We start from the raw sequence: 24,716 nt of genomic DNA on the forward strand, positions 1-24,716 counted from the left end.
TATTTTAAATTAATTTAATGGGTGACCCAAACTTTTGACAAGTACTGTACATTGGCTTAATATACATATAGATGAGTCAGATGTACTATAAATTGAGGAGTCAGGAGTAGGTTTTGTCTACCAACTCCACAGTCTTGGATAGTGCATGGAAAGTAGGCCTGTGCGATATATCGAGTGGCACGATATGAACAATATTTTTTAATGCATCATTTGAAAACAAATCTATTGCGATATTATGTAATATGTTTTATTAAACAAGTGTGTAGTGCGTTATTTCAGCTAATTGCAGCACATCCTAAATGCAGTCATTGCGATTAAACCCCTCCTCCTGCTTATCTTAAACAGTAACAACAATGGCTGAGACAGAGGCAGAAATGAGTACGGCTATCAGCGATGATTTAGTGCCAAAAAAAACTTTAAACTATTAAACTTCGTGAGAACTCTGCTCAAAACGCAACGAAATACATCCCTGCTGCAAAACAAATCACGCTGGCGGCAACGTTCTCTCGTTGCATACCGTATGAAAAAACAAGCCCCAAATGGAAGGAAATAACAGCTGCAGTAACATACCACATTGCAAAAGATTTGGTCCGTTGCCACTGTTTAAAAACACGGATTTCAGAAACTACTGAGAACGATTGATCCCAAATATGCAATTCCCAGTCAGAAATACTTTGCCGAAGAAGCGCTGCCCAAATTATACAAAGAGGTAAAGGAGAAAATTCTGAATCAGCTTCAAAACATTCGCCACTTCACCACCACATCCGATCTATGGACTAATCGTACCATGCAACCATACATGAGCCTAACTTTTCATTTTATTGAAAACTGGGAGATAAGCAGTGTTTGTCTTCAGACAGGATTTGCACCAGATGACCATACCGGAGAAACGATTGCGCTGGGGCTCAAAGATGTGCTTAAATCGTGGAAATCAGATGACGCGCAACAAGTGTGCATTACCATGGATAACGCTGCAAATGTGATTAAAGCCGTTGATCTGAACAAATGGAACAGACTGCAGTGCTTTGGTCACCGGCTCAATCTGGCAATTGGTATGGCGTGTGTGTGCGTGCTAGTAATGTGTCGATCACGAACGAAACAGTTCTTTGAGCCGGCTCTTTTTAGTGAACGGTGGGAGCGGATTCCCGTTTTTTGGAACCAATGTCTGGGTAGTGTTTGCAGCGAAACACTACGTGCAAACATCTAATAATGGGTCAGAACACTTATAAATTTGGCTGAATTATAAAAGGCTGGAGTGGGAAAACGAAGAGGCATTTGGGAGCCGAAAGAGCCGATTCTTAGGCCTTGTTCACACGGGCGTTAAGTTTTTGGATAAACGAACTTGCTCTGAACGTCCTAGACGTTTATGTTGCATTTTGTGGTGGCGATCGATTGACTTCTACACCAGCGTTCGTTTGTCTCTGTCGAACGCCAGCCTGCAGCCCAAATTGTAGTTTGTGTGTTAACCTGTGGAGGCAGTGTCGGGAACTGGATATGAAAGCCCTTGTCGTTTTATTTGAGGTGCCTCCTTTCAATATGGACCATTTTGCTATGTTAGATATTAATCTTCTTGTTTTAAAAATACTGTAATAATGGCGGCGTAGGGAGAGAAAAAATCGCCGCTACTGGGTTCATCCTCTGACTGCACAACGTCGGGTTAAAGGAAGTTTTTTTGTGCTTTATGAAGAAATGCGAAAATTTCCGCGCAAGTTTTTTAATTATTGTCGGATGTCGGTTTCCACTTTTGATTGTCTGCTGCAGCTGGTGCAATGCCACATTGCACGCCGATCAACCAATATGCGACTTGGTGTTAGCCCCGAAGAGAGACTACTTGTCACTTTGAGGTAAGGAAACAGTAGTCGAGTGTGCGCTTACACGGTGTTATGCACAAATGCCCCCGCCATGGATTGCCCCCTACATAATCGTTATCAAATATTATATTAGAACATAAATTAATAGGTTCATGGTTTACAAATTACATGAGACAATAAAATAAAATAATCAATATGAAAATATATATGTTGTATATGAAAACATAAAAATATTAATATCATGGGATATATCCGGTCCTCCGAAGCGTAAAATAAACGCGCAGAAAACGAACTAGAAGCGGTTTCCTTGCGTTCGTTGGGTTTTGAACTCCAAGAAAAGCTGCATGCAACGTTTTTTTGATGCCGTATAAACGCGCTGCGGACAAACGCGCCGCCACCAAAGCCCGTGTGAACACTCTCATTGACTCCTACGTGTAGAAAACACTCGGCGCTTGATCCACGCTCACCGGACGCTACGAACGCAAAAAAAACGCTTGATTTTAACGCCCGTGTGAACAAGGCCTTAGTGAGCTGGGCAAAATGATCTGGCTCACTGAAAAGAGCCGAAATGCCCATCACTAGTGAGTGCGTGTATGAGAAATGTTTGAAAATAAATAATAACACGTAATAATTATAAGAAATTTGTAATAATAAATGTAAAGTGTGTGTGTGCACATATGAGAAATATGTTAAATTCTATAATAAATATGCTAAGAAATAGTAAATAAATGTAAATAATAATTGTTGCATGTTTTTCCTTCAGCTGGAAAAAAAAGAAGGGATTTGACCGCAATACAGAAAGAACTCAATCTGCCTTCCCATCAGCTCATAACAGTATCCCCTACAAGATGGGGGTCAAGGGCAGCAATGATACAGAGAGTGTTGGAACAAGAGAGGGCCATCACCCAAGTTCTCTCATCCGACAAAAAAACCAGACATCTGGCACTTATATGGCAGGACATAGATGTACTAGAGTCAACTGATAAAGCTATTCGACCCCTCCTGGAATTTACAGATGCACTCTCAGCTTAGTCCTATGTTACAGTCTCCTATGTTATGCCAGTGCTACACCTTTTTCAAACCAGCATCTTGGCTCACCAACCAGAAGACACAGAGCTCACTATGTCAATTAAGACCAAAATTCTTGATTATCTGAGAGAGAAATTTGATGACCCTGCCACCCGGCAACTACTAGACATTGCTTCTTTTTTGGATCCATATTTCAAAAGATCATACATTCCTGAGGAAAAGTATGAAGAGGTCAAACACAGAGTTGTGTCTGAAGTGGAGACCCTTCAACATGAGGAGACCAGTGCCCAGCCTGACTTTGCTGGGGAACTTTCAGAAGCAGCTGAAGCATCACCACCACCAACCAAAAAGGAGAAGCAAAGCCTTGGCAGCTTCTTTAAGAGGCCAACATCCTTATCGACACTGTCTGACAGAGATAAAATTGAAGCTGAACTTTCAGCCTACCTACAAGCAGCTGAAACTGACACTGAGACAAACCCACTTGCATGGTGGAAAGAGCATGAACCAATCTTTCCAACTCTCAGTCGCCTTGCAAAAAAATATCTCTGCATACATGCCACTAGTTCGCCCTCAGAAAGGGCATTTAGCATAGGTGACAACATAGTGAACTGCCACGGGGCATCTTTAAAGCCAGAGGCAGTTGACAGACTTGTCTTTCTTGCACAAAATTTGTGAAATTGTGTTACTTGAATGCATGTTCTTGCCACACTTTATTTGTTTCCAAAACATAGCTTAAAAAGAGCATATTGAAACATTATTATTTTAAGTTTTTTTTTTTAGGCAAACCTAGTAAAGTAGATAAAGCATCTACTCCTTCGTCACCTAATATTCAGACAACTGGCTTTCTTGCATAAATGTTTAGATGTGTTTCTTGCATTAATGAGTATATTTTGGTTTATGTCTATGATGTAAAGTTGTAAGTTTGCAATTACATGTAAATAACTAAAGAGCAATATAAATGTGTGGCTTCTTTTTAAAGTAATAATAGATAGGAAAAAAATATCGTTGCATATTAATTGGTCCAAAAATATTGCAATTTGAATTTTGAGCCATATCGCCCAGCCCTAATGGAAAGTACAGTAATCCCTCACTATATCGCGCTTCGACTTTCGCGGCTTCACTCTATCGCGGATTTTATATGTAAGCATATCTAAATATATAATGCAGATTTTTTGCTCTTTCGCGGGTTCTGCGGACAATGGATCTTATTACTTCCAGTACATGCTTCCTCAGTTGGTTTGCCCAGTTGATTTCATACAAGGGACACTATTGGCAGATGGCTGAGAAGCTAACCAATCAGAGCACGCAGTTAAATTCCTGTGTGCTGACTGGCTCAGCAACAGAGCGCCGAATTCGATTCCGCGGCGTTAACCAGGAAGTCTCGTCTCGTTCATTCAGCATCAACCCGTTTTCGCTGTGTAAAGAGTTAACTTTTGTACTCTTTTGTGTTTATCTTTGTGCGTAGTCAAGACCTTCATTATGGCTCCAAAACGATCTGCTCCTGCTACTGCTTCAGGGGCCGTGGCCAAGCGCCCACAGAAGATGCTAACAATTGCCGAAAAGGTAAAAGTTTTGTATATGTTGAAGGAAGGGAAAAACTACACCGCTGTAGGACGCCATTACAGCATCAATGAGTCCACAATTCTTTTTATTTAAAAAGGAGGAAAAGAATATAAGATCTACAGCTGCAGTGTCCAGGGCACAAAACGAGTTGTAAGTGGACGTAGTAAGGCAGTAGTCCGGATGGAATCTGCTTTAGGGATTTGGATTGAAGACTGCCAGAAGAAGAACAACGGCAGTGCTACACAGTAGCCTGAAGAAGCTCCTTTAGAAGGACTATAATGCTCTCCTTTGTTGTGCAGTAAAATTAAACTCATCGTTATCGGACAAGTCGTCGCGTCATTGTTGGTGAATAACCGTAATTAATTTTCTACTTACAGTACTTAGTACATGTGCATACATTTAGTATCACTGTACACACATGTACTGTATACAATTTTTCTTGCATTGTACGTATTTATTGCTGGGGACCTGTCTATCGTAATGTCTGTAACATATGTGATATCGGAGACGCTCAATATCTTTAAAATAATATTTAGGTTTTACTGTATATAAACAGTGTGTTTACATACAATGAATCTTACCTAATATCTCAGAGAATACAAAGGGTTTATGCTGTATAACTGTGCAGGGAGTATTTATAAACAGTGTAGGAGAGTTTATAAGGGCTTAAAATATATAAAAATAACCATACAAACATATGGTTTCTACTTCGCGGATTTTCACCTATTGTGGGGGGTTCTGGAACGCAACCCCCACGATCGAGGGGGGCTTACTGTATAGTAAATTCTCTGCTACTGTCCTCCAATAGGTCTATTTTGACAATAGTGGAGTATCAGCAGAGTGCCAGTGCCAAACCTATCAACTTCTGCCTTACAAAATGACAAGCTGCACTGCCTTAGTTGTTCCAAGGCCCACCTTCTTTAGAACTAGCTACGCTTGGACACTGGTAAATATTCCTGTCAAAAATCTAAACTATTACCACGATCAGACACATCAGTTTTGTAACTACAAAAAGCAATACCCATAAATTAACCACCTTTCAAACATTTTAACAATATACACCTACTACATGCATTGATAAGTCATGCAGGTATAGTTTTTTTTAACAGAAATTATTAAAGTATATTACACTGGACAACAAAATGTTTTTAAACACTTGTGCTAAACACAGTATTCTTATATATGTTATAATGCAAATATTTAATATCTCCTCCTAGGCCAGAAAGTCTTTAATCTTTTAAAAAATGTGTCATTTTCCTTAAAGATCTGGTCATTACAGAGCTGCTGGGTGCTCTTGTACTGGTCGCAAGATGGAAAGAACTCTAGAATAGACACCAATACACTACAAAGCAGACACTCACATACAATGTGGCTGATTCAGAACCCCCAATTAGAGATGTGGAAAAGAAAAACTTTGCAGATATGGGGAAAATGTTTAAATTCCACAGTCAATGAGCATGCACAGGATATCTATACAGTGAGGAATACGTTTTTTTTTCTATTTTGAATGCTTGTTTGTTTTGAAATTGTTTTGAAAGGGTATAGTTCCATTTTCCACAAAACACTTTACTGAAATAAACAGTGTGTTCACTGCATACATAATACAACCAAATTATGGCAGATATCATCAACTTATTTATAAGGCTAAAGCTAATAATTGTTATAGTATACTCATAATGTCATAATTACAAACATAATTTTATTTTCTAATATGTCTAACATATTTACAATCTGTTGATTATGGTTTATCCTGCTAGAGATTTTTGTTTGCAGCAGGAGTGCAAAAAAGAGTTAAATACTGAGTACAGTACATATTTGTATCTTGCAGAATCAATTATGAATAACATTTCCTCAAACCTGTACAGCAGAATATCAAAAATATGTATTGACTGATGGAAAGAATCCGTAATGCTATACAGTCTGATATACTCTCATCAAATCACCCAATGGAATGCTATCCTCACTAACTTCTTGAACCTAACTATGCGTTAGGTTTGCTAAACTCTCCTAATTCACATATGCGCCCTTACCTTGTGGGATCTGAAAATTCGCAGGCAGTTGTATAGTCGTGGTCTGTGTGGGTCTGGGCGTCCCGTTCTGTACGGATGTTGCAAATCTGGGAACAGTTATGACTGGATTTCTACCAGGAGTCTGAGTGACCGTGCCCATTCTGGTGGCTGGCGCCGTAGAAGCGGCAGGTAGCAAAACAGACGCAAGGCTGAGGGTCGGCGTACTCGTCCCTGCTTTACTGGCAGAAAGGAGGTGGGTGTTCTTGATACTTGTGACAGAGGTACTGGGGACATTTAGAAGCTGACTGTTGGCCATTGAAACCGCAGGCGGTGTTTCGATGGAGGGCAGACATGAAGACGCATCCGAAATACGACCTTCTAGTTCTGAACCTATCGATACGGGCTGTGGATTGTCAAGGGCTCCACTTTCAGACTTCTCTTTTCCAGGATCCCGCTCTTTGAACTCGGGAGGTTGCGCATCACCGCGTGCAGTCCCAACTTCTCCGTCCCGCTGTTGGTTGCTCTCTGTTGTAGAAGTCGAATTGGCGTTTTCGATATAAATTGGGTTTGCTGAACAAGCGCTCATGTTAAGCATGCTTTCAAACACACTTCATAAGCAAGAGCTTAAAAGCTAAAAAATAAAAATAAAACAATAGTCATGAATTTAAATAAATAAACGAATTAGCCCGCAATTAATTTATTGGAAATGAATATAAATATTTCCGTATAGCTACGAAAGAACAACAGGGACCACCAACCCTTACATTAGTATCAATAAAGGCGGGTATACTTCTCATTCAAGATGATTTCCACCTTGGCTCTTGGTAAACGGTAACAAACAACGTTATAAAGTCAGAGCTGTAAAGCCTTAAGAGAAAATTATCCGTACCTCAGCTCGATAAACCCGAGAGTATTATTTTTGTTATTGTTGTTTGGTTTTCCTTTTTTTCTTTTTCTTTTTTTAATCTTGCTACAGCCCGTAGCCACAGACATGTTTATATAGCCATGTGGAGAAAGCGTAGCCTCGCGGTAGTATTGACTTGAAGATACGCGAATGATATTACTGCATCTTCATTGGCTAACAGCGACGTTTCTCTTTTTACGTCACGGAGAGGCGGCCTCGCAGAAACGCAATAACCTGGAGGTCCTTTTAACGTCTCCATCTATTCAGTCAGGTCATTTTTTTTCTCCAAAAGCAGGCAAGTGTAAGCTCGAATTCAGCAATATTTCATAAACTTATTTCTTTTGTGGTTGATTGTTTAAGGAATTGGTTTACAGTTACTCAGATATGTTATTGAACGCTTGTTTCAGTTGTTCTTCATTAAAATTGTGAAGATTATGGCAGGATTAAACTTATTGCATTAATATATCATTCATCTAATATCTTACTTTTTATCGTAGGACTTCAGTGTGGTTTAGAAGGAATCCCCGAGTGATATTATTATTCGATTATGTTTACCTCTGGTGTAAGTCGCTTTGGATAAAAATGTCTGCGAAGCAAATACATGTAAATGTATTAATAGATGAGGAGACGTGATTATGTTTGTTATATCAGAAATAGAGGGCCACACACGTAAAGATCTTAACTACGTTATTACTATCCCCCGCGTCTTTTCATTCACCATTCATGGACCATTCATCCACTGATTTTTCTAATTTTGTATCCAGTGCAGTCACTAGGATGATTCGGTGGCTCATCAGGGAGCACTGCATTCAACCTAGGAGCTGACCTTGGGTAAGGTGTCAATCCAGGACACACATACACTCCCGCTGTAATGTATACTTCTCCAGTTAGAGTTGCCAGTTAACACAATGCCCACATGTTTGGGAACTTTAGAGGAGAAAAACGCACATGTAAACTCCCCGCAAGTAGCACGTGGTTTTGGGTTTTGAGCTCGAGCCTCTAAAGCAGCAAGGCCACAGTACTAACCATTGTATCATAGCAAATCCCTCTATTAACACTAGGAGTTGTTAAAATTAGTGTTATTGTTCACAATTAGTAAAGAAATGCCAGTAATACTTTTTATTAAAGTGATTTTCAATTTTTGCCCATCTCCAAAAAAACAAAACTGCTTTTGCAAACTATGCCATTCCGGTCAAAGTAAGTTCACACATTTTATTTCAAATGTTGAGCGAGTTTCTTTGAATGCCATACAATGAACAGAGTGCCATCAACAAATAACATCAAATAAATAGATTTTTAAATGTGTTATCTATCAGTGTTGTTAATTAATGTGCATGTGTTCAGAAATACTGAACATTGTGTTTTGGTTACCTACTTCAATTTTAAAATATGCCCAGTCTTCCCACTTAATTAAAACATGCTTTATAGATCCTTTTTTTTTTTGGATGGACAGAACAGCAAAAACATGGCTAATCTTTTTCAATCTATAGTATAGTACAGTATCCAAGACATTCATTGCAGCATGCATTTTTTATTACTGCCTCTTAAAGACATTTAAAATTGTTTAAATTCTAGTATTCAATCAAAGCAACTGTAGTAAAAAAGTTCAATTATCTTATGCAATGGACTGGCACCCCATTCAGAGCTGTAGTATCAGGCTCCGGCCTTTAAACTTTGAAGTGTATGTGAAAATGGATGGATGGAGAGTATCATCACTTTTCTGTATGTTTAGAGCCAGTTGGTGCGGTTTAGAAAGACCTCAAAAAAATAAAAGTATCCAACAGTGAATATGAGGGTTAAATAAACGTGCAGGAATACGTGTTGTGGAAGAGATACTGCAGCACAGGCAATAGCATTGTCTCCTTACTCTTACGTCCCTCACTCCATTCATGGAGAAAAAACTAAGTTAATGAAAATTTTTTTTTTTTTTTTTATAGTAAAAGAAATGTAGTAAAATAAAATGGAAAAAGCAGTCCTATGCAGATTGGTGGCTCTGAGGCTAGGAAACTGCGCCAGCAATAGGAAGGTTGCCACTTCGAATCCCGCAAATGCCAGAAATGACTATACTCCACTGGACCCTTGACTAAGGCCCTTAAAACCTACAATTACTTCCTCCTAGGTATGACGTTAATCTCCATCCAGTCCTGAAAGCAGGTCCTCCAACCTGCAGGGAAAACTTGGGGATTGGTGGCAGGATGGCACTCAAACCACTGTCAGAAACCTTACACTGCTGCATTGTGATGCTGAGGTGTCACCTGTTGCATGACTGCACTCAGGACCCAATCTGGGTGGTTCATCATGTGGTGGGTGTGGCAACACGCTGTAATCAATGCATGCTCCGAACCTCCTCATCCTCCTGTCCCATGCCATGCACAAAGATTCCATTAAGTCACTTGTTAATATAGTTTCTTTAGAGTACAATGTTTAAATGTATTAAGTTACTTATTTAAAATGTACATTTTATCTGAAGATCTTATTACAACGGGCTGCACGGTGGCACAGTGGTAGCATTGCTGCCTCGCAGTTAGGAGACCCGGGTTCACTTCCCGGGTCCTCCCTGCGTGGAGTTTGCATGTTCTCCCCGTGTCTGTGTGTGGTTTCCTCTGGGCACTCCGGTTTCCTCCCACAGTTTAAAGACATGCAGGTTAGGTGGATTGGCGATTCTAAATTGGCCCTAGTGTGTGCTTTGTGTGTGTCCTGCGGTGGGTTGGCACCCTGCCCGGGATTGGTCCCTGCCCGATGTTGGCTGAGATTGGCTCCAGCAGACCCCCGTGACCCTGTGTTCAGATTCAGCGGGTTGGAAAATGGATGGATCTCATTACATCTTTTCTAGATGAGAAGCATTAAGCATGTGCAATGGGCACTTTTTTGTATAGAAGACAGTGAAAGGCACAAGTTTACATACTTTATCCAGTCAAAGAGGCAGAGAGAAGACATATACAGTACAATCTGAAAGAAATGTTCCCTTTTTATAAAGCATGAGGCATAAAAGGAGTACCTATTGTGTGTTTATCTGTTAAGTAATAATGTAATAATTCACCATGCACTTAGCAAAATAAAAACATTTGACCTCAGTTGGATAACTTGGAAGTTGGCAGCAAAGGTCTGAACCAAGTGTGAATATTGGTTTATGTGCAAAATTTACTTCCCAGACATACTGTACATTATCTTTTTTATATTATCTTGATGCCTTCCTGCATCCCCCAAGTCAGTAAGCAAACTAGAGTACATTTGGATTGACAACCAGAAGAGCAGCATACAAAACAGCACATACAAAAGTGGTAAATAGCCCCTCCAACACTGTTCCGAAGCAAATAATAAAGTAAACTTAGCCATATATATTTTAGGAGGTAAGCCAGGACATGAAACTGTACAGTAAGAGTGTATATTGTGTTCAGGTCTCTCCCTCATGCTAATTATTAAAAGTGCTGTGCTTGAAAAAGAAATGAGTGAATAATCTGTCCACAATATTGTGAAGAGGTCAGATAAATGTGCAAGTCACCCTTTTTGAATGAAATTTAGTTTTACTTTGTTCTTGAATGATGGATTTTAAAAACAGTTAAGAGACATGGATATTTTTTTCTATATTGTGTTATTTCCTTAGCTTTAAGTCACAAAAAGAAAAGAAAGGCAAGCAAAGGATGAACCAGCCAACAATTGTAAATATAAATATATACATGTATTAAATTTAGGCGGAGTGGTGGCTCTGAGGCTAGGCACTGGCAATCAGAAGGTTGCTGGTTCAAATCCCGTAAATGCCAAAAGGGACTCTGCTCTGTTGGGCCCTTGAACAAGGCCCTTTAACCTGCAATTGCTGAGCGCTTTGAGTAGTGAGAAAAGAGCTATATAAATGCAAAGAATTATTAAGGAGTTAAATTAGATTATATAAATGCATTCAGCAGCAGAAACAAGCATACAGATTCACAGGACAAATAATACAGCAAATCAATTAATCGATGTGTATGCAGGGCTGACTAATTCCCTGGGGCCGATTCCTTCCAGCCCTAAAGCCTTGTTTATGCAGAGATTTCCCAGCACTCTCCTCACTTCATCAGTAGAGACACAACAAAGTCCAGAGAATGGAGAGGAGTTGAAAACCACAGTTGTGATGTCATTGGTGGGGAAGGTCATGCAGGGTGCAGATGGGATTTTAGAACTTCCTCAGCTCACTCACAGAGCCCAGCAGCATTTTTTTTTTTTTTTTGGGAAACAGGAATCAGTCAAACCTGGTTGTTTTGTTGTAACTTGTCCTCAAGTTTGTCTCTGTAGGCTTTCTCCTCTTGGTGCTGCTTCTTCAGTTCTGACTGCACCTGTTTTACCGTATTTCATCTTTATCTTCAGATCTGAAGGCTCTCATCTGCCTCTTCAATAGGGCTTTCAAGTCTTTCGTGACCCATGGTTTGTTGGGGAAACAGCACACTGGCTTTTTGGGTAATATGTTATCCACACAGAACTTGATATAATCTGTGATACAATGCCAGAGTCTGCCTATGCCCAGGCCATGTGACTTACAAAGCATGTTCCAGTCAGTGTTTTCAAAGATGTCCCTCGGACCCTCCTCTGCCTCTACAGTCCATCCCTGTACGGTCCTAGTGGTGGTTATTTGCAGGTATGAGCTATACCAAATTATGTTCCGATCGACCTAAAGGTGGCAAAGCAACGGAGTTAGTTATATTCCACTTTAACACTGGCATACAAGTTCAGGGTCATTTTCTCCGGTAATTTTACAATCCACAATCTGGTAAAAATTGGTGAGAGTGGGAGAAAGTGAAACATACTTAAAAGCCCCAGAAACTGGAATGAGAGCACTGGGATGATCAATAGTTTGTAAATGCCCATCTGTAAAGTTTAATTACAGAATATACTGTGTCTATCAAGAGAGGTATGTAAACTGCTTTGCAGAATGGCATGTGAAAACTTTCTCTGCACATAATAAGGCTGCAAGCAGCTCAATATTCAGGTCGCGTATGTGTGCAGGGTGGCACCATTTTTTCATTCACAAAAATGACAAAACCACCTTTCTTCATACCACTTTCAGACCTGCTTCGGACTTTGCACAATTTTAAATCCATCCAGCACATCCGTGGAGTCTGACATTTTCACTCTAAGCCATGTCTCAGTGAAGCATACAAGAGTGCAGTTTGTATTCTTCACCTTGGCTCCTGATCAGCACTAACTGCTTATCCATTTTATTCAGCAGCAATCAAATATTTCACATGATAATCAAAAACAGATAAAATCTTTACCTTCTTTTACTGCGAAGTCGGGCACCTGCCCTCTTGCCCTAGTGTTTCTGCTGTAGCTCTACTGGGAGCACGGCAATTAGCTCTGGTGCTTTGGAAGACAAAGGGTGGAAAGTCCAACAGCTGCTGTCACGTGTAAATGAGTGTTGGTCCTTCCTCACATTGTCCATTATCTGTGTTATCAAAAAAAGTAGCAAACAACAACCTGCTGCTTGTACATATACAGTGCATACACACAACACAGCCTTAACAGAGGAAGGGGACTATACGCCTATCCAAAACCTTTCACAATATAAAAAATGGTTTCTTCCTCTATATTGGTACCACACTCTTTTCCCTCTGCCACATTGTACCGAAATTATTGTGTAAGCATATCTAATATTAAAAAATTCTTCCTGCGTTATCAAATGCCAGGACGAAAAAAAAAATACACACAACATGCAGCACTGGTCTTTATTTTCCATTTCATGAAGATCAAACTACTACAAAATACTTCTTCCCTTACACTTAAGAAATAAAAAGCTGTTTTACAAGTATATCCATTTCTAGCTTATTGATCCAATATGAACACTGTAACAGTTTTAGTAATGAAAGCAACAGGTTTTGAGTAAACGTAGTGCTTATTCTTGTTGAAAGTGAAAGCATCCTATTAAAAAGTCAGTCCAGTTTAGGTGGCTTTCTTCTGTTTTTTCTTCTCAGCTTCTTCCTCCTTTTCCTTCTCTATTTCTGCAACTAGTGTTTCTATTTCCTTGGATTCCAAAATCTGAATAAAATAAAGAAACTTTAAAGATGAGAAAGGGTAAACCACTTTAGCCATACAGTAGTAATTAAAATGCAAGATTTTACATTATTTCTATAAATTTCCGCTTGATACAATTAATGGCAGAGAATTACAAATCAGCACATAGTGAAAAGTCAAGCAAAATGACACCTTTTATTGGCTAACTAAAAAGATTACAATATGCAAGCTTTCGAGGCAATTCAGGCCCCTTCTTTACATCTTGCCTGACATTCATAATGGCTAACACGGTATAACACCCTAGTACTACAAAAATCAGCACATAAGAAAACACACATTTTACCAATATAAAATGTAAATATCTGTATACAGAACAACATCCATTAAAATGTATTTGTGGGATCCAAAATGACCAACAAAATCTCCAGTAAATTTCAGTACACTATTCGGTTAACTTTGCTGTTGAGTGACAAACATGCATGTTGAATGAAGTGAACTTGAAAAGGATACAACTACTCATAACTGAAGCAAGACCTTCCTTCATGATATTATCAGACTTTGACAGATCTGAAGACTTAAATGACATGAGTAAAATCGGGAAATTGAATGCTTCTAAACTGAAAGAGCATTTACACAACAATTGCAAATACTGCCAAGTAAATTTCTGAACATTTACTGTATAAAAAGAAGGGCTGTGAAATTAACTAGCAATTCTTAATTGACCCTGACTGAACCAATGTGGGCAAGTACTTGAGTGCATCTGTCCCACATCCACAGTAGATTCCCGTTTTGCACCAAATGTTGCTAGAATTAGTTTTGTTCTCTTCAATTCTGCAAGAGCAAAATCTGCAAGTACCTTTAGTGTAAAATCTGACATCTGTAACTGTGGGTCATACTTTAAATTGTGACACAAAGTTGGTGCATAAACTCAATAAAGTAAAACCTAGCAAATATTAAATGTTTTGTACAAATAAATCTTTCACTGGATGACACTATTACTCTTAGCTATTCACCAACTCTCAATAAGGCGAGAGAGTCTCCGACTTCATGATAGTCTATGATGTTAATCTTTCATATCCAGATTGGCTATTATTAAAATTAATATATAGTCTCCCACCTCAATTTTGTTAGTGCAATGTTTCCTCTCCCACCCCAACCCACATTACTGATTTAATGCAAGGTCACTTCTATCTACCTTTCAGTGGAAGACAAAGGTGGGGGTTGTGTTTCACTGCCAGATTTTGAGGTATACAATGGGACATTTGCATGGCTTCCAGTACGTTAGTGGACGTCACCCACCCCACTGACCCTCCCTCCTGGTTGCTGCTGGATTCAAACAATGTATAACTAGGTTCTATTATTACCCTCACCATCTCCAGTATTGAGCTTTGGGCTTCCAAGATGGGTCCTTTATTTACTTACACTTCAGAAATTGGGTCTTTGTCCAGCTTGCCAAACACACTACTATTTTTCACAATCCAGCCTTGTGAATTGGAGGTGGTCCCAATATATTCCAGCCCAGGTCTAGTAAAGGTATTCACACAAAGGGTGATATACAGTATTGGATGGGTCATGCCTTTGATCATTCCAATCTTTAAAATATTCCTTTTCTATTTTCCTTTTCTTTTGTTTTATTTTACAACTTACATAGATCTGTCTTTAAAGCCTGTGGAGTTCCAATCTCTACTGCCAATGTTTCCCCATCGTTAGCACAATTTCTCACTTACTCTATCCCCAGGATCGCAAACCAGTGTCTAAATTATATGCCATGCTTTATAAGGCAACATTTTGCCCACTATTAAGTCAGCGTGGTTCTGACATTTTTTTCCCACTCCTTCAATTTCAAGAAATAGTTCCTAAAAATGCCTTAGTGGTGTCAAGGAATACAAAGTTGCCCACCAATTATAGGTTACACCCCTCCGCCATACATTATATGCATGGGGAATGTTATCAGACCTAACTGGTCACTTTTTTTCTCTATACACCCAGGTACACTTAAGCATATATTTTGGGCCTGCCATTCTGTGTTTAATTTTTGGTCTGGAAAGTCAGATTTTCTTAATTCCATACTCTCTATTAGCATCCCATTGCTTCCCCACATTTTCCTTCTTCTAGACTTTATCTTTTATTCAGTACAGATTATTTGCATTAGAGACAATTGTTCCTAAAACTGTCCTTGCCTCTCGTGGGAAATCTCAGTTCTTTTTCTCTTTCTGTCTGGAAGTCTTCCTTTCTTAATCTGATCCTTTTGGAGTTGTCAACAGCAAGCAGCAATGGGGCATCTGACTCTTACCTTGATAAATGGATGGTCAGCTTGTCGGAGCATAGATGCACATCCAGGTCATAGCTGCAGCCCCTAATCCTTAGCACTACTTCTTCTTCTTAATGGGGTCAGTACTGTGCTGTTACCTCACTTGCTGGTCCTCAGGAGTTCCTTTATTCTTTTGTTGTTATCAGTTCTAAAGTAGCAGCATTGGGTTGTGTTATGGTGGGGGTTGAGCACCTAGTATGGGGTTTTACTTTACTGCAATTCCTGTCAGAGTGGCATATATTCCCTTTTAAATTGTTTGCTTTGTATTTTAAAAAAAAACGTGATCACACAAAAAAAAAATCAAAAGAAGAAAATGTTGAAGTGGAAAAAGTGGAAATTAGAAGTAAAAAATGTCTTTGAACTTGATTTATTACATGTTCATTATTTAGTCCTCATCTTAGAAAAGCACAAAAAAAATTACTTCATATTGTTTCCTGTATTTTTGAAATAAACTTAATACAGCTGCAACTATTACTGCAACTAGCAGAGTAAGAGACTTTGAAAATTCTCACCTTAACAATGACGCTTCTATTCAAGAATTCCATTTTTATGAGCGAAAACTTAATAATAAATAATGCATTTTATTTATTTAACACCTTTTCCAGTCAAGTATTATATGATTAATATGTAATTCACAAATTTTTAGGCCAACTATAAAAATTGTTAAAACAAATGTCTGTAAGGATTCTATATATCATCAAAAAGAATGTTACATTTTAGCAAGATACAAATCTGAGAGAAATCACAGCACTTGTTTGTTAACTTTGTAAAACATTTGTATTAATGATTGTTAAACTAAAACTTAATATTTTGCAATTGTTCATGGCATTCTATTGAACAATTTGTTTATGGCATTAGAAATTTAAATAATACAGGTGGTAGATTAGGTGAAAATTAAAACTTGTTCAGGTATATGACAATTACAGTATGCATGAAAGTGATATAAGAAGTAATATTTATATTTATATATATATATATATATATATATATATATATATATATATATATATATTATGAGAAACAGTGGGTGTCCCTACATGATTAATCACAGTCCTGAACCAGTTTGTGGATAGATAAGATGAAAAATACCAACATGACATGGACTTATATAGAGCAGAAGTAAAGTTGTATAAAATTCTAAAAATGTTCTCAAAAAATATGGTGTACATTACTTGTATGGCAAGAAAGATGTGTTTTCTTGTAATCTGGATAGGCTCAGACTCCATTCAGCACAACACACTGAGAATAGTGGATTTGCAAAACAGATGAAAAAAATTTTGAATATTTAGCTTTATACTGCCCAGAAAGTATATGTCCTCTAAATGTAAATTAACTTAGGCTATTTCTAGTCTTCTACGTTTTTGATACCTTAAGAGGCTGACTTCTCCGAATAACAGCAAGCTCAATGTTCTTTCCTCCAGACTGAACAACCTGCAATAAATAAATGCATGCAGTTACAAGTAAGCAAAGTGAAACTTCATGCTTTCTGCTAAAACCAACTCCTCCTACGAGATTAATATAGTTCACTTACTTCTAGCAACGCTTTGATTGCAAGCTTTATGGCATCATTGTCAGTTGCAATCGCCTCTTCAGTATAGTTTTTTTCCAGAAATTCCCTCACAGTCTTTGCACTACGACCGATTGCATTTGACTATTCAATAGACAAAGAAAAATAAAATTTAATACAAGTATATATGTGAAGTAAAATATGCATTAAATGAAAACTCAAAAGGATTTACAAAAGCAGTAATTTAAAACATGAGATATGGAAGTATCTGCCAAGATTTATTTATGCTTTGTAAGCAGTTTCATTGGTTTTGCCTGCAAGATTAAAAGCAAGCTTAAAACCTTAAGGCACAAACATTTTTTTCCAAGATTTTAAATAAAAGACAGCAAGCACAGTGACACAATGGTTGGTAATACTGCAAAACCTTCTCTATGAAAAAGTGTGGAAATATTAAATGCATGAATTAACTGCCATTCCGTTCATGGTTGCCAGGGTAGGCTCCAACAACCGTGAAGCAGATGAAATGGGTTCTATTAAAATGACAGATGGGTGTTAAACAATACACCCATTAGCAAAATATCCAAAATGCCAATTTATTTCTTTCTAGAATCAGTGTTATTTATTTGCCTTTTCTTTTTACAGTATGTTTTCTACTTTATTTAAACATGCATGCAAATTGGCTTTGAACTACTGATTTTAAGGAGCATGCATTTCTTCATGTATAGAATTCTCACTATAAACTGTATGAGATTGTTACTCAAAAAATTAAATTCCTCTCAATTTATGTAGCACTATTGGGCGTCAATTTAGAATGTGTGTGTGGTGTACAACTCCACCTCTAAAGGCAAGAGTCATCTTATCACCGATTGTCTTGTTATGAAAACCTGTGTTTGTGTACTCGCAGGACTCTAATCTTCTCTGTGTAAGCAATTAGGCCTTCAATTCAAAAGGTCAATCCGATCTGAGTGTGCTCCACAGCCGTTCACAACGGAATTTTTCCAGGAAGGGTTAATTTAACAATATTTTAGCCAAACGAATGCATTACAGACATTCTGAGCATATGACATGACATCTGACATAATGATTATACAACACCAACACCATTTTGACTTTTTTCCACTTTTTTTGCCGTTTGTTCAGCATTGGTTCCTATAGAAGCCTATTATGTCAGGAACTTTTATCTCCCTTCCCCATACAAATATGTGGCTAAAAATGTTTAATCAGACATTTTTATACACAACAGATAACACATATTTGTATATACATTTATAAAGTAAAAAAAAACAGCACAAACTATAGCAATAGTTTAGTGTGGATTGTTCTTTTAAAATTCCTATTTGTTCCTATATTTCTCATCTAGCAGCAAAACAATAATGAGATTCAAAGTGAACTCAGGGATCTCAAACTCAACTCAATGGGGAGTGCCATCCATTCTTAATTAGAAACCAAATATAACTTATTTAAACTTGTCCTAGTTAGAAGTTATCTATTTCAAAGTCACCATTATAATGTAGATATTCCTATTGTATTCTGAAAAAAAGCACTTAAGAAGCGATGCTTCTGTAAATATTAAGGTAATAAATAAAAGTCAATCAGATCAATACCTTCCAAGCATGATATGTTCCAGAAGGGTCAGTCTGATACAGTCTCGGAGTTCCATCATAATCAAAGCCAACAATCAGGGCGGAGATACCAAAAGGTCTTCGTCCATTACTCTGAGTGTAACGCTGAAAGAGAACATGGAAATTTTATTATTTACATTCTCTCTGGTTTCTTAGGTTTTTTTTTTTTTTTTTTTTTTAAACCTAATTGTAACTAACAACACACAATGCAGAAATGTGTAAGAACCACTGAAGATTTTAAAAGCAAAAAATGTGATTATGTTAAATGTCCATATTGTTATACATTAAAATTGACTGATGAGCCACCTGAAATATGTTGCAAAAGTGGCAAATCAAATTATCACCTTCTGAAAACTTAACAGGATCTATTAAAAATGTAGTATTTGGTTTATACCCTGAGTCAGAACATCTTCTCAGCAATATAAGAACTAGTGGTGCAACGGATCAAAAAACTCACGGTTCGGATCAGATCACGGTTTTAAGTCACGGATCGGATCAATTTTTGGATCAGCCAAAAAAAAAAAAAAAACGACAAGACAAATTTAACTCTCCATTTATTTAGTTAAGTATTTTTTGCCCATTAAAAAAACATTCAACTCAAGACTCATTCCACTCAATTATATAAATACAAATTAAAGTGCAATTTATGGCATGATAACTATTTCCTTTATTGAGGATACAATAAAAAACAACTTTAAATGCAATTTAAGGCATCATTGCTTCATACTTTGTACATGGAAAGAAAAATAAAAACTAGCTTATGTCCACATTATCAAAAACGAAGAAAGAAAGCAAAGCAGACCTGTGCTTATAATTTCAATTTTTTTTCAAAAACATGAGGATGTCGATATTTTCTGGGGAAAGTGTAGATCTCCTTGCTGTAACTATGTCCCCTGCTGTTGAGAATACCCTCTTGCTAGGCAATGAAGTGCCAGGCACAGCAAGATGGTGTCTTGCCATTGTGGCAAGGTGATGGTATTTACATTTGTTGCTTTTCCACCAAGTCAGTGGATCACCATCGACTGGAATGCCACTTGCTGCCTAATAGGATACCACCTCCTCTTTGATGGTGTCAGCAAAAGTCTTGCTGACCATGTCCTTCTGTGCAAAGGTCTCGCCAAAAAGCTCCGCCATTGCCGACTTCTTTTGAGGAGGAGATGTGTCTGCTCCTGTTGGTGCTACATATTGACGCTGCAGGGAAAGTTACATTATTGAATAAAACTTTTTTTTAAATGATGCTGGAGGTTTGTCGAGCTCCTCTGCTAAAACTACTACCGCTGTGCATGACCACGCGTATGAAGCGGCAAACCGGACAAAAGTCGAGTGAAAATGCATGAGAGAGGTTGAATTAGTGCGCGAGAGCTACCGAGTTAGAGAGAGAGATAGTGCGTGAGAGAAGTTTAATTGCAGTTCAGTGCGCGAGAGAGAGACAGAGTTAGTGTGCGAGAGAGGTTGAGAGAGCACGCGAGAGACACGCGCACAATACAGTGGAATTTTTTTTTTTTTCTCGGATCTTCTGTTCACGTGTGTACCAAACCGTGGACAGGAATCGGTTCGGATCACGGATCAACAGTGATCCGTTGCACCACTAATAACAACCATATCCCGTTTAGCTAAAATCTGAAATTTGGATGACACATCTATGGCACTAGGTATCCCCTAAGGAAAGTAATTTCAATGTATTAAATGGGGTTTTAAAAAAAAAAAAAAAAAAAAGTAGGCTCAAATCTCAAAAAATGCTTTGACTGATTTGATTCAATTTAATTCTATAATATTATAGAAAAAAGAAAAAATAGCCAATCCACGTTTTTTTAGAGAAGTGGGTGCGCCGATTTTGGTTTAAGAAAACCATGCCTGCCTTTTCCATTCTCTGTTACATATTGCACAGACATATCAGGCTCACTCTTCATATCCGGAGGAACATTGTGTCTTATGTATTGAATGACTGGGACAGGTTCAAGGTGTGGACTGATGACGGTACAGGACATAATTATACTACACAGGAGCACTATAAGAGTGAAATGCTTAAGCCCTTCACCTATGGTTCTGCATGTGAGTTGATGGCTGTCGCTGGATTGTTCGGTTGTCGCTTTCAAATGTACCAAAATGGCCAAATATTTTACACCTTTCGACAACCGCCAATGCCCCTTAATCATCTTAGATTCACAGGTGATGATTTCAGTAGTGGACACTTTGATGTTTATGAATGTTTAAACTCTCAAAAGCTGGATGCGAAGTTATCGATGAAACCGGTTGTATGCTTACAAACCCTTGACTGATGCTGAATGTCACTTCAACACAAGTCCTGCAAATACAGTCCTAATTGAAACAAACCATGAAAGTCAAACCGATTATGACAGCAGCAATCCAAGCTGTGAGATTTGAGACAAGATTACTTTTCACATGGCCAACTGTACGTTGCATGCTCAAGAGTAAGCTCAGCGCACAACTTGGCAATATTACAATCGGAGGGCCGAACTGACAATGTGGTATACAAAGAGATCCTTAACAAATAATTACTGGTATATTTTCCCTCAGTTTAAAAAGATTTAATTTTCTTCTCAATAAAAATTTTAAGGCAGTACTTCGCCGCTGCGAAGCGTGGGTATTTTGCTAGTTAATATATATAACCCACCCCATATCTTACCTGCACCCTTGTCTATAGGTGATGGAAAAGCCGTTTTTTAGAATATAATCTCTCCATTATAAAAAAAAAATCCAGGAAAGCAAAAGCAAGGGGACGATACGTAATCTTCTCGGAAGTTCTCGGAAGACATTTAAAAGACCCACGAGACAAAAGAGACTTGCCACGGAGCATCTCGCGGGGACCGTAAACATGAGACTTGGTGCCAAGAGATTGTCCCAGGGACGTCTCACAGGGACATGGAACATGAGATTCTTGCAAGCCATGCCCTACTTACAAAAGATATCATATAAGAGCACACCCTTCAAAAAACACTCAGTCGTGTAAACGCACGTAGCACACACACATCCTGTGCTCTCAGCGCATATAAAGCGTATAAGGACAATACGGAGAATAGAGACCCAAAGGCGTTGGAGAGAAAAAAAGGCAGATAAGACATTATGAAAGCAGTGAAAGTCAAAAGGCTCAAACAAACGATGGCGCGATACACATGCAGAGAAAGGTACAGAATATGAAAGCAGTAAAATTCGTAAGTATTGCAGCATCCCAGCCAGGTTGAGGCCTTTTTGGTTTTAAGTGACTGTTCGGTCCAATTGAGGGAGGGCGGAATTCAGCACAGAAGACTGATAGCGGGGTATTAACTGATGTGGAAAGGGGCGAGACCCGGGGGAGGAAGGGTTGGAGAGGGTGCTAGAAAGTTGTGTTTGGGGTTGGGAATTCTGCAATTGTTCAAGTAAGACTTTTGTGACACTTTATCACATCAGTCGCTACAGTATCAAAGAAAAGATAGAAAAGATCGCATTACTGCAAACAAAAGGTGATTAATCATCAGAACCAGGTGTAACTGAAAAAATAGCTGGACAAATCGAGGTCAGAAATAAAAGGCAAAGAGTAGGCAACAAAGTCTTTTCGCATTCGCATCATTCAATGCACAAAACGTGGATTCACACAATAATGGACCATACACTTATGAGAATCTGTGGTCCCAGAACAGTTAAAGCAATGAAAAGTTGAATTTCAAAGAATACACAGTTCGGTCAGGTGTATAGTGATGATCATGGAAAAGCGATGCAAATTTTAACAGGCAAAAAGAGAGGTAATGTATATATTCCGGGAATAACATTACACAGGAGATTGTGATATGCCATTCGTATTAAAATGTTTACAGTGTACTGTGAGAATAGCTTTTGCTATGACAATCAATAAATCACAGGGACAAACATTAGAAAAAGTTGGATTATTTATTAGAGAAATAGAAATAATAGTCACTCACGGGCAGTTATACGTTGCGTTCTCACAATGTGTCTCCAAATATTGTTTTTAATGGAGCTTTAAAGTAAAAATGCAAATAATGAACTTGAAACAATACCAAAGAAAAACAAATGTTGTATATCCGATTAACCAAACACAGGGGCTGGCAAGCGAAGAAGCTCACAATAATACTTCTTTTCAACAGTTCTTTACTGCACAATGCTTAAAATGTTCATTTCATTAGCCAAGTAAATGTGCTCTAAATACCTATATAAACTCAAATTTCACATTATTTCTCCTGATTACTCAGTTCAATTCAAAAGAATACAGTTTCCTATAAATCAGTGTTTTGTAATGACCATCAACAAAAACCAATGTCAATCACTTCAAAAAGTAGCAATTTATCAATGGCAGACATGTTTTACACATGTGAAATTGTATGTAGCATGTTCAAGAATAAGCAGCTAAAGTGATGTAATAATTAGCCCATTTAATTGCCATTTTCTTGCCATTATAACTGGTATTTTCCAAGTAGTACTTCAGAGGGTGTAGTAAAACAGTATGTTCCAACACTGTTTTAAGACAGACAGAGGGTTTTTAGGTAACCAACAGAAGCTGGGACAGCTGTTCAACTTGTTTGCTTCAACTTGTAAGGACTAAATTTCTTTAATGGCTATAGAACATCTGTAGGTTGTAAACTATTAAATGTTCCCTGAAGAAGGGTCATTTGTAATATTTTGAAATTTCCTTTTTCAGTTTTTGCTAACCTAACCTTTAAATATAAACTTCAGGCAGTTCATCGCTTACATTTTCACCAGGTCATTCATTGTCTTTCAACTGAAGAAAAAAATGGAAAAACTGAGATGTTCTAAAACTTTTCACCAGTAGGGTATATAAATTTTGAGGCTTTTTAACTTTTTTGAATCACTCCCCAACCATGCTGCACGGCAAAACATGACTGGCACATCTTCAAGGGTTGCTTGTCTGTCACCAAGGCAACCATTAGTTTGCAGCTCGACCAAGGCAACTGCAAGTTCACAACATCCCTGCATAACATGTCAGTTGCCCAATGGTTAATGCGGGAAACATTTTAACCCAGCCACTGACCTGGCCCCTGCACTGCTTGTTTGCTGTGTCTGTGTACACTGAAGCAGTAGCTACCATTTGAATAAATACCCTGACTGTTCCTGTTTTGACTGAATAAAGACTCCGAGTCTTATCTTGGGTTCAAGACAGTGACTCACGCGTCACATATACGTACACAGACAATATATAGTATATATAATCTGTGTCGAAATCCCCATTAATATTTCCCTTAAGAAAGGGGTTATTGTGGTTGTGAAGTCGCTATTTTACTGAACTGATCCCAGATAAGAAATGGGACTATAAACTGCAAGGCTGCTGAATTAGTTTACATATGATTCACTCTGGTTCTGCAACAAATATAAAGAGATTAAAAACAGAAAAAATAGATATAAAAACCCGGCATAATGTATCTGAATATTGCAAATTGCCTTGGGTAAAGGTACCAAATACAGAATTAGTCTGCAAACATGACCAATTACAAACACACAGGTAATAAAATATATCCTACAGCTCCACAATTCCTAATCTCTCCAATAATCCAGACATGACAGATATAACAGCAACTCTGTCACTACCTCTCTTTCGCTGTACCAATCAACTTAATGTTATTTTTATATGATACTTAACATGTTATGCTGTGAAGTAATACTTTATGTTCCTTTAATGTGACAATTTCAGTAAAGCAAAGCTATATTTTCTGCCATCTAAACTACAACATTGACGGCTTGTGACGGCATGTGGCATAAATTTGAGTAGCTTTAGTGCTAGAAATTTAAGTAGGACCTGTCTGCATTCATCCAAGGTGAAATGTCTTGAACTCCTGCTGACAGCTGCAGGACAAAAAGATATTGTACAATTAATTTATAAAAAAAAAAAAGACATCTAGATTTGGCATTTTGTGCATGAAAATGCTAAAACCTACATAATATAGCTTTGTTTACACTGGCAAGCAGCGTACCTATCTTGAAAACATTTACTTTGGCATATACCAGAATAG

The 24,716-nt window shown here is 38.0% G+C and overlaps 2 protein-coding genes across 3 annotated transcripts in view; both read right to left on the reverse strand.

Annotated features, from left to right (window-relative positions):
- The window catches only part of taf4b (TAF4B RNA polymerase II, TATA box binding protein (TBP)-associated factor), a 344,452-nt gene extending 337,027 nt beyond the window's left edge, over window positions 1-7,425 (reverse strand). For both annotated transcript variants that reach the window (XM_039754687.1, XM_039754686.1), the window contains exons 1-2: window positions 7,302-7,425; window positions 6,434-7,043 (exon numbers count right to left, since the gene is read on the reverse strand). In XM_039754687.1, the coding sequence (XP_039610621.1) occupies window positions 6,434-7,007 (574 nt within the window). In that variant the 5' untranslated portion in view covers window positions 7,008-7,043; window positions 7,302-7,425. The remainder of the gene's footprint in view (window positions 1-6,433; window positions 7,044-7,301) is intronic.
- Window positions 7,426-12,998: 5,573 nt separating this feature from the next.
- The window catches only part of psma8 (proteasome 20S subunit alpha 8), a 30,543-nt gene continuing 18,825 nt past the window's right edge, over window positions 12,999-24,716 (reverse strand). The window contains exons 4-7 of the mRNA XM_039754688.1: window positions 18,721-18,843; window positions 17,141-17,260; window positions 16,978-17,040; window positions 12,999-13,322 (exon numbers count right to left, since the gene is read on the reverse strand). Coding sequence (XP_039610622.1) covers window positions 13,227-13,322; window positions 16,978-17,040; window positions 17,141-17,260; window positions 18,721-18,843 — 402 coding nt within the window. The 3' untranslated portion in view covers window positions 12,999-13,226. The remainder of the gene's footprint in view (window positions 13,323-16,977; window positions 17,041-17,140; window positions 17,261-18,720; window positions 18,844-24,716) is intronic.

This window comes from Polypterus senegalus, chromosome 5 (genome assembly GCF_016835505.1).
Source record: "Polypterus senegalus isolate Bchr_013 chromosome 5, ASM1683550v1, whole genome shotgun sequence".
Lineage (NCBI taxonomy): Eukaryota > Metazoa > Chordata > Cladistia > Polypteriformes > Polypteridae > Polypterus > Polypterus senegalus.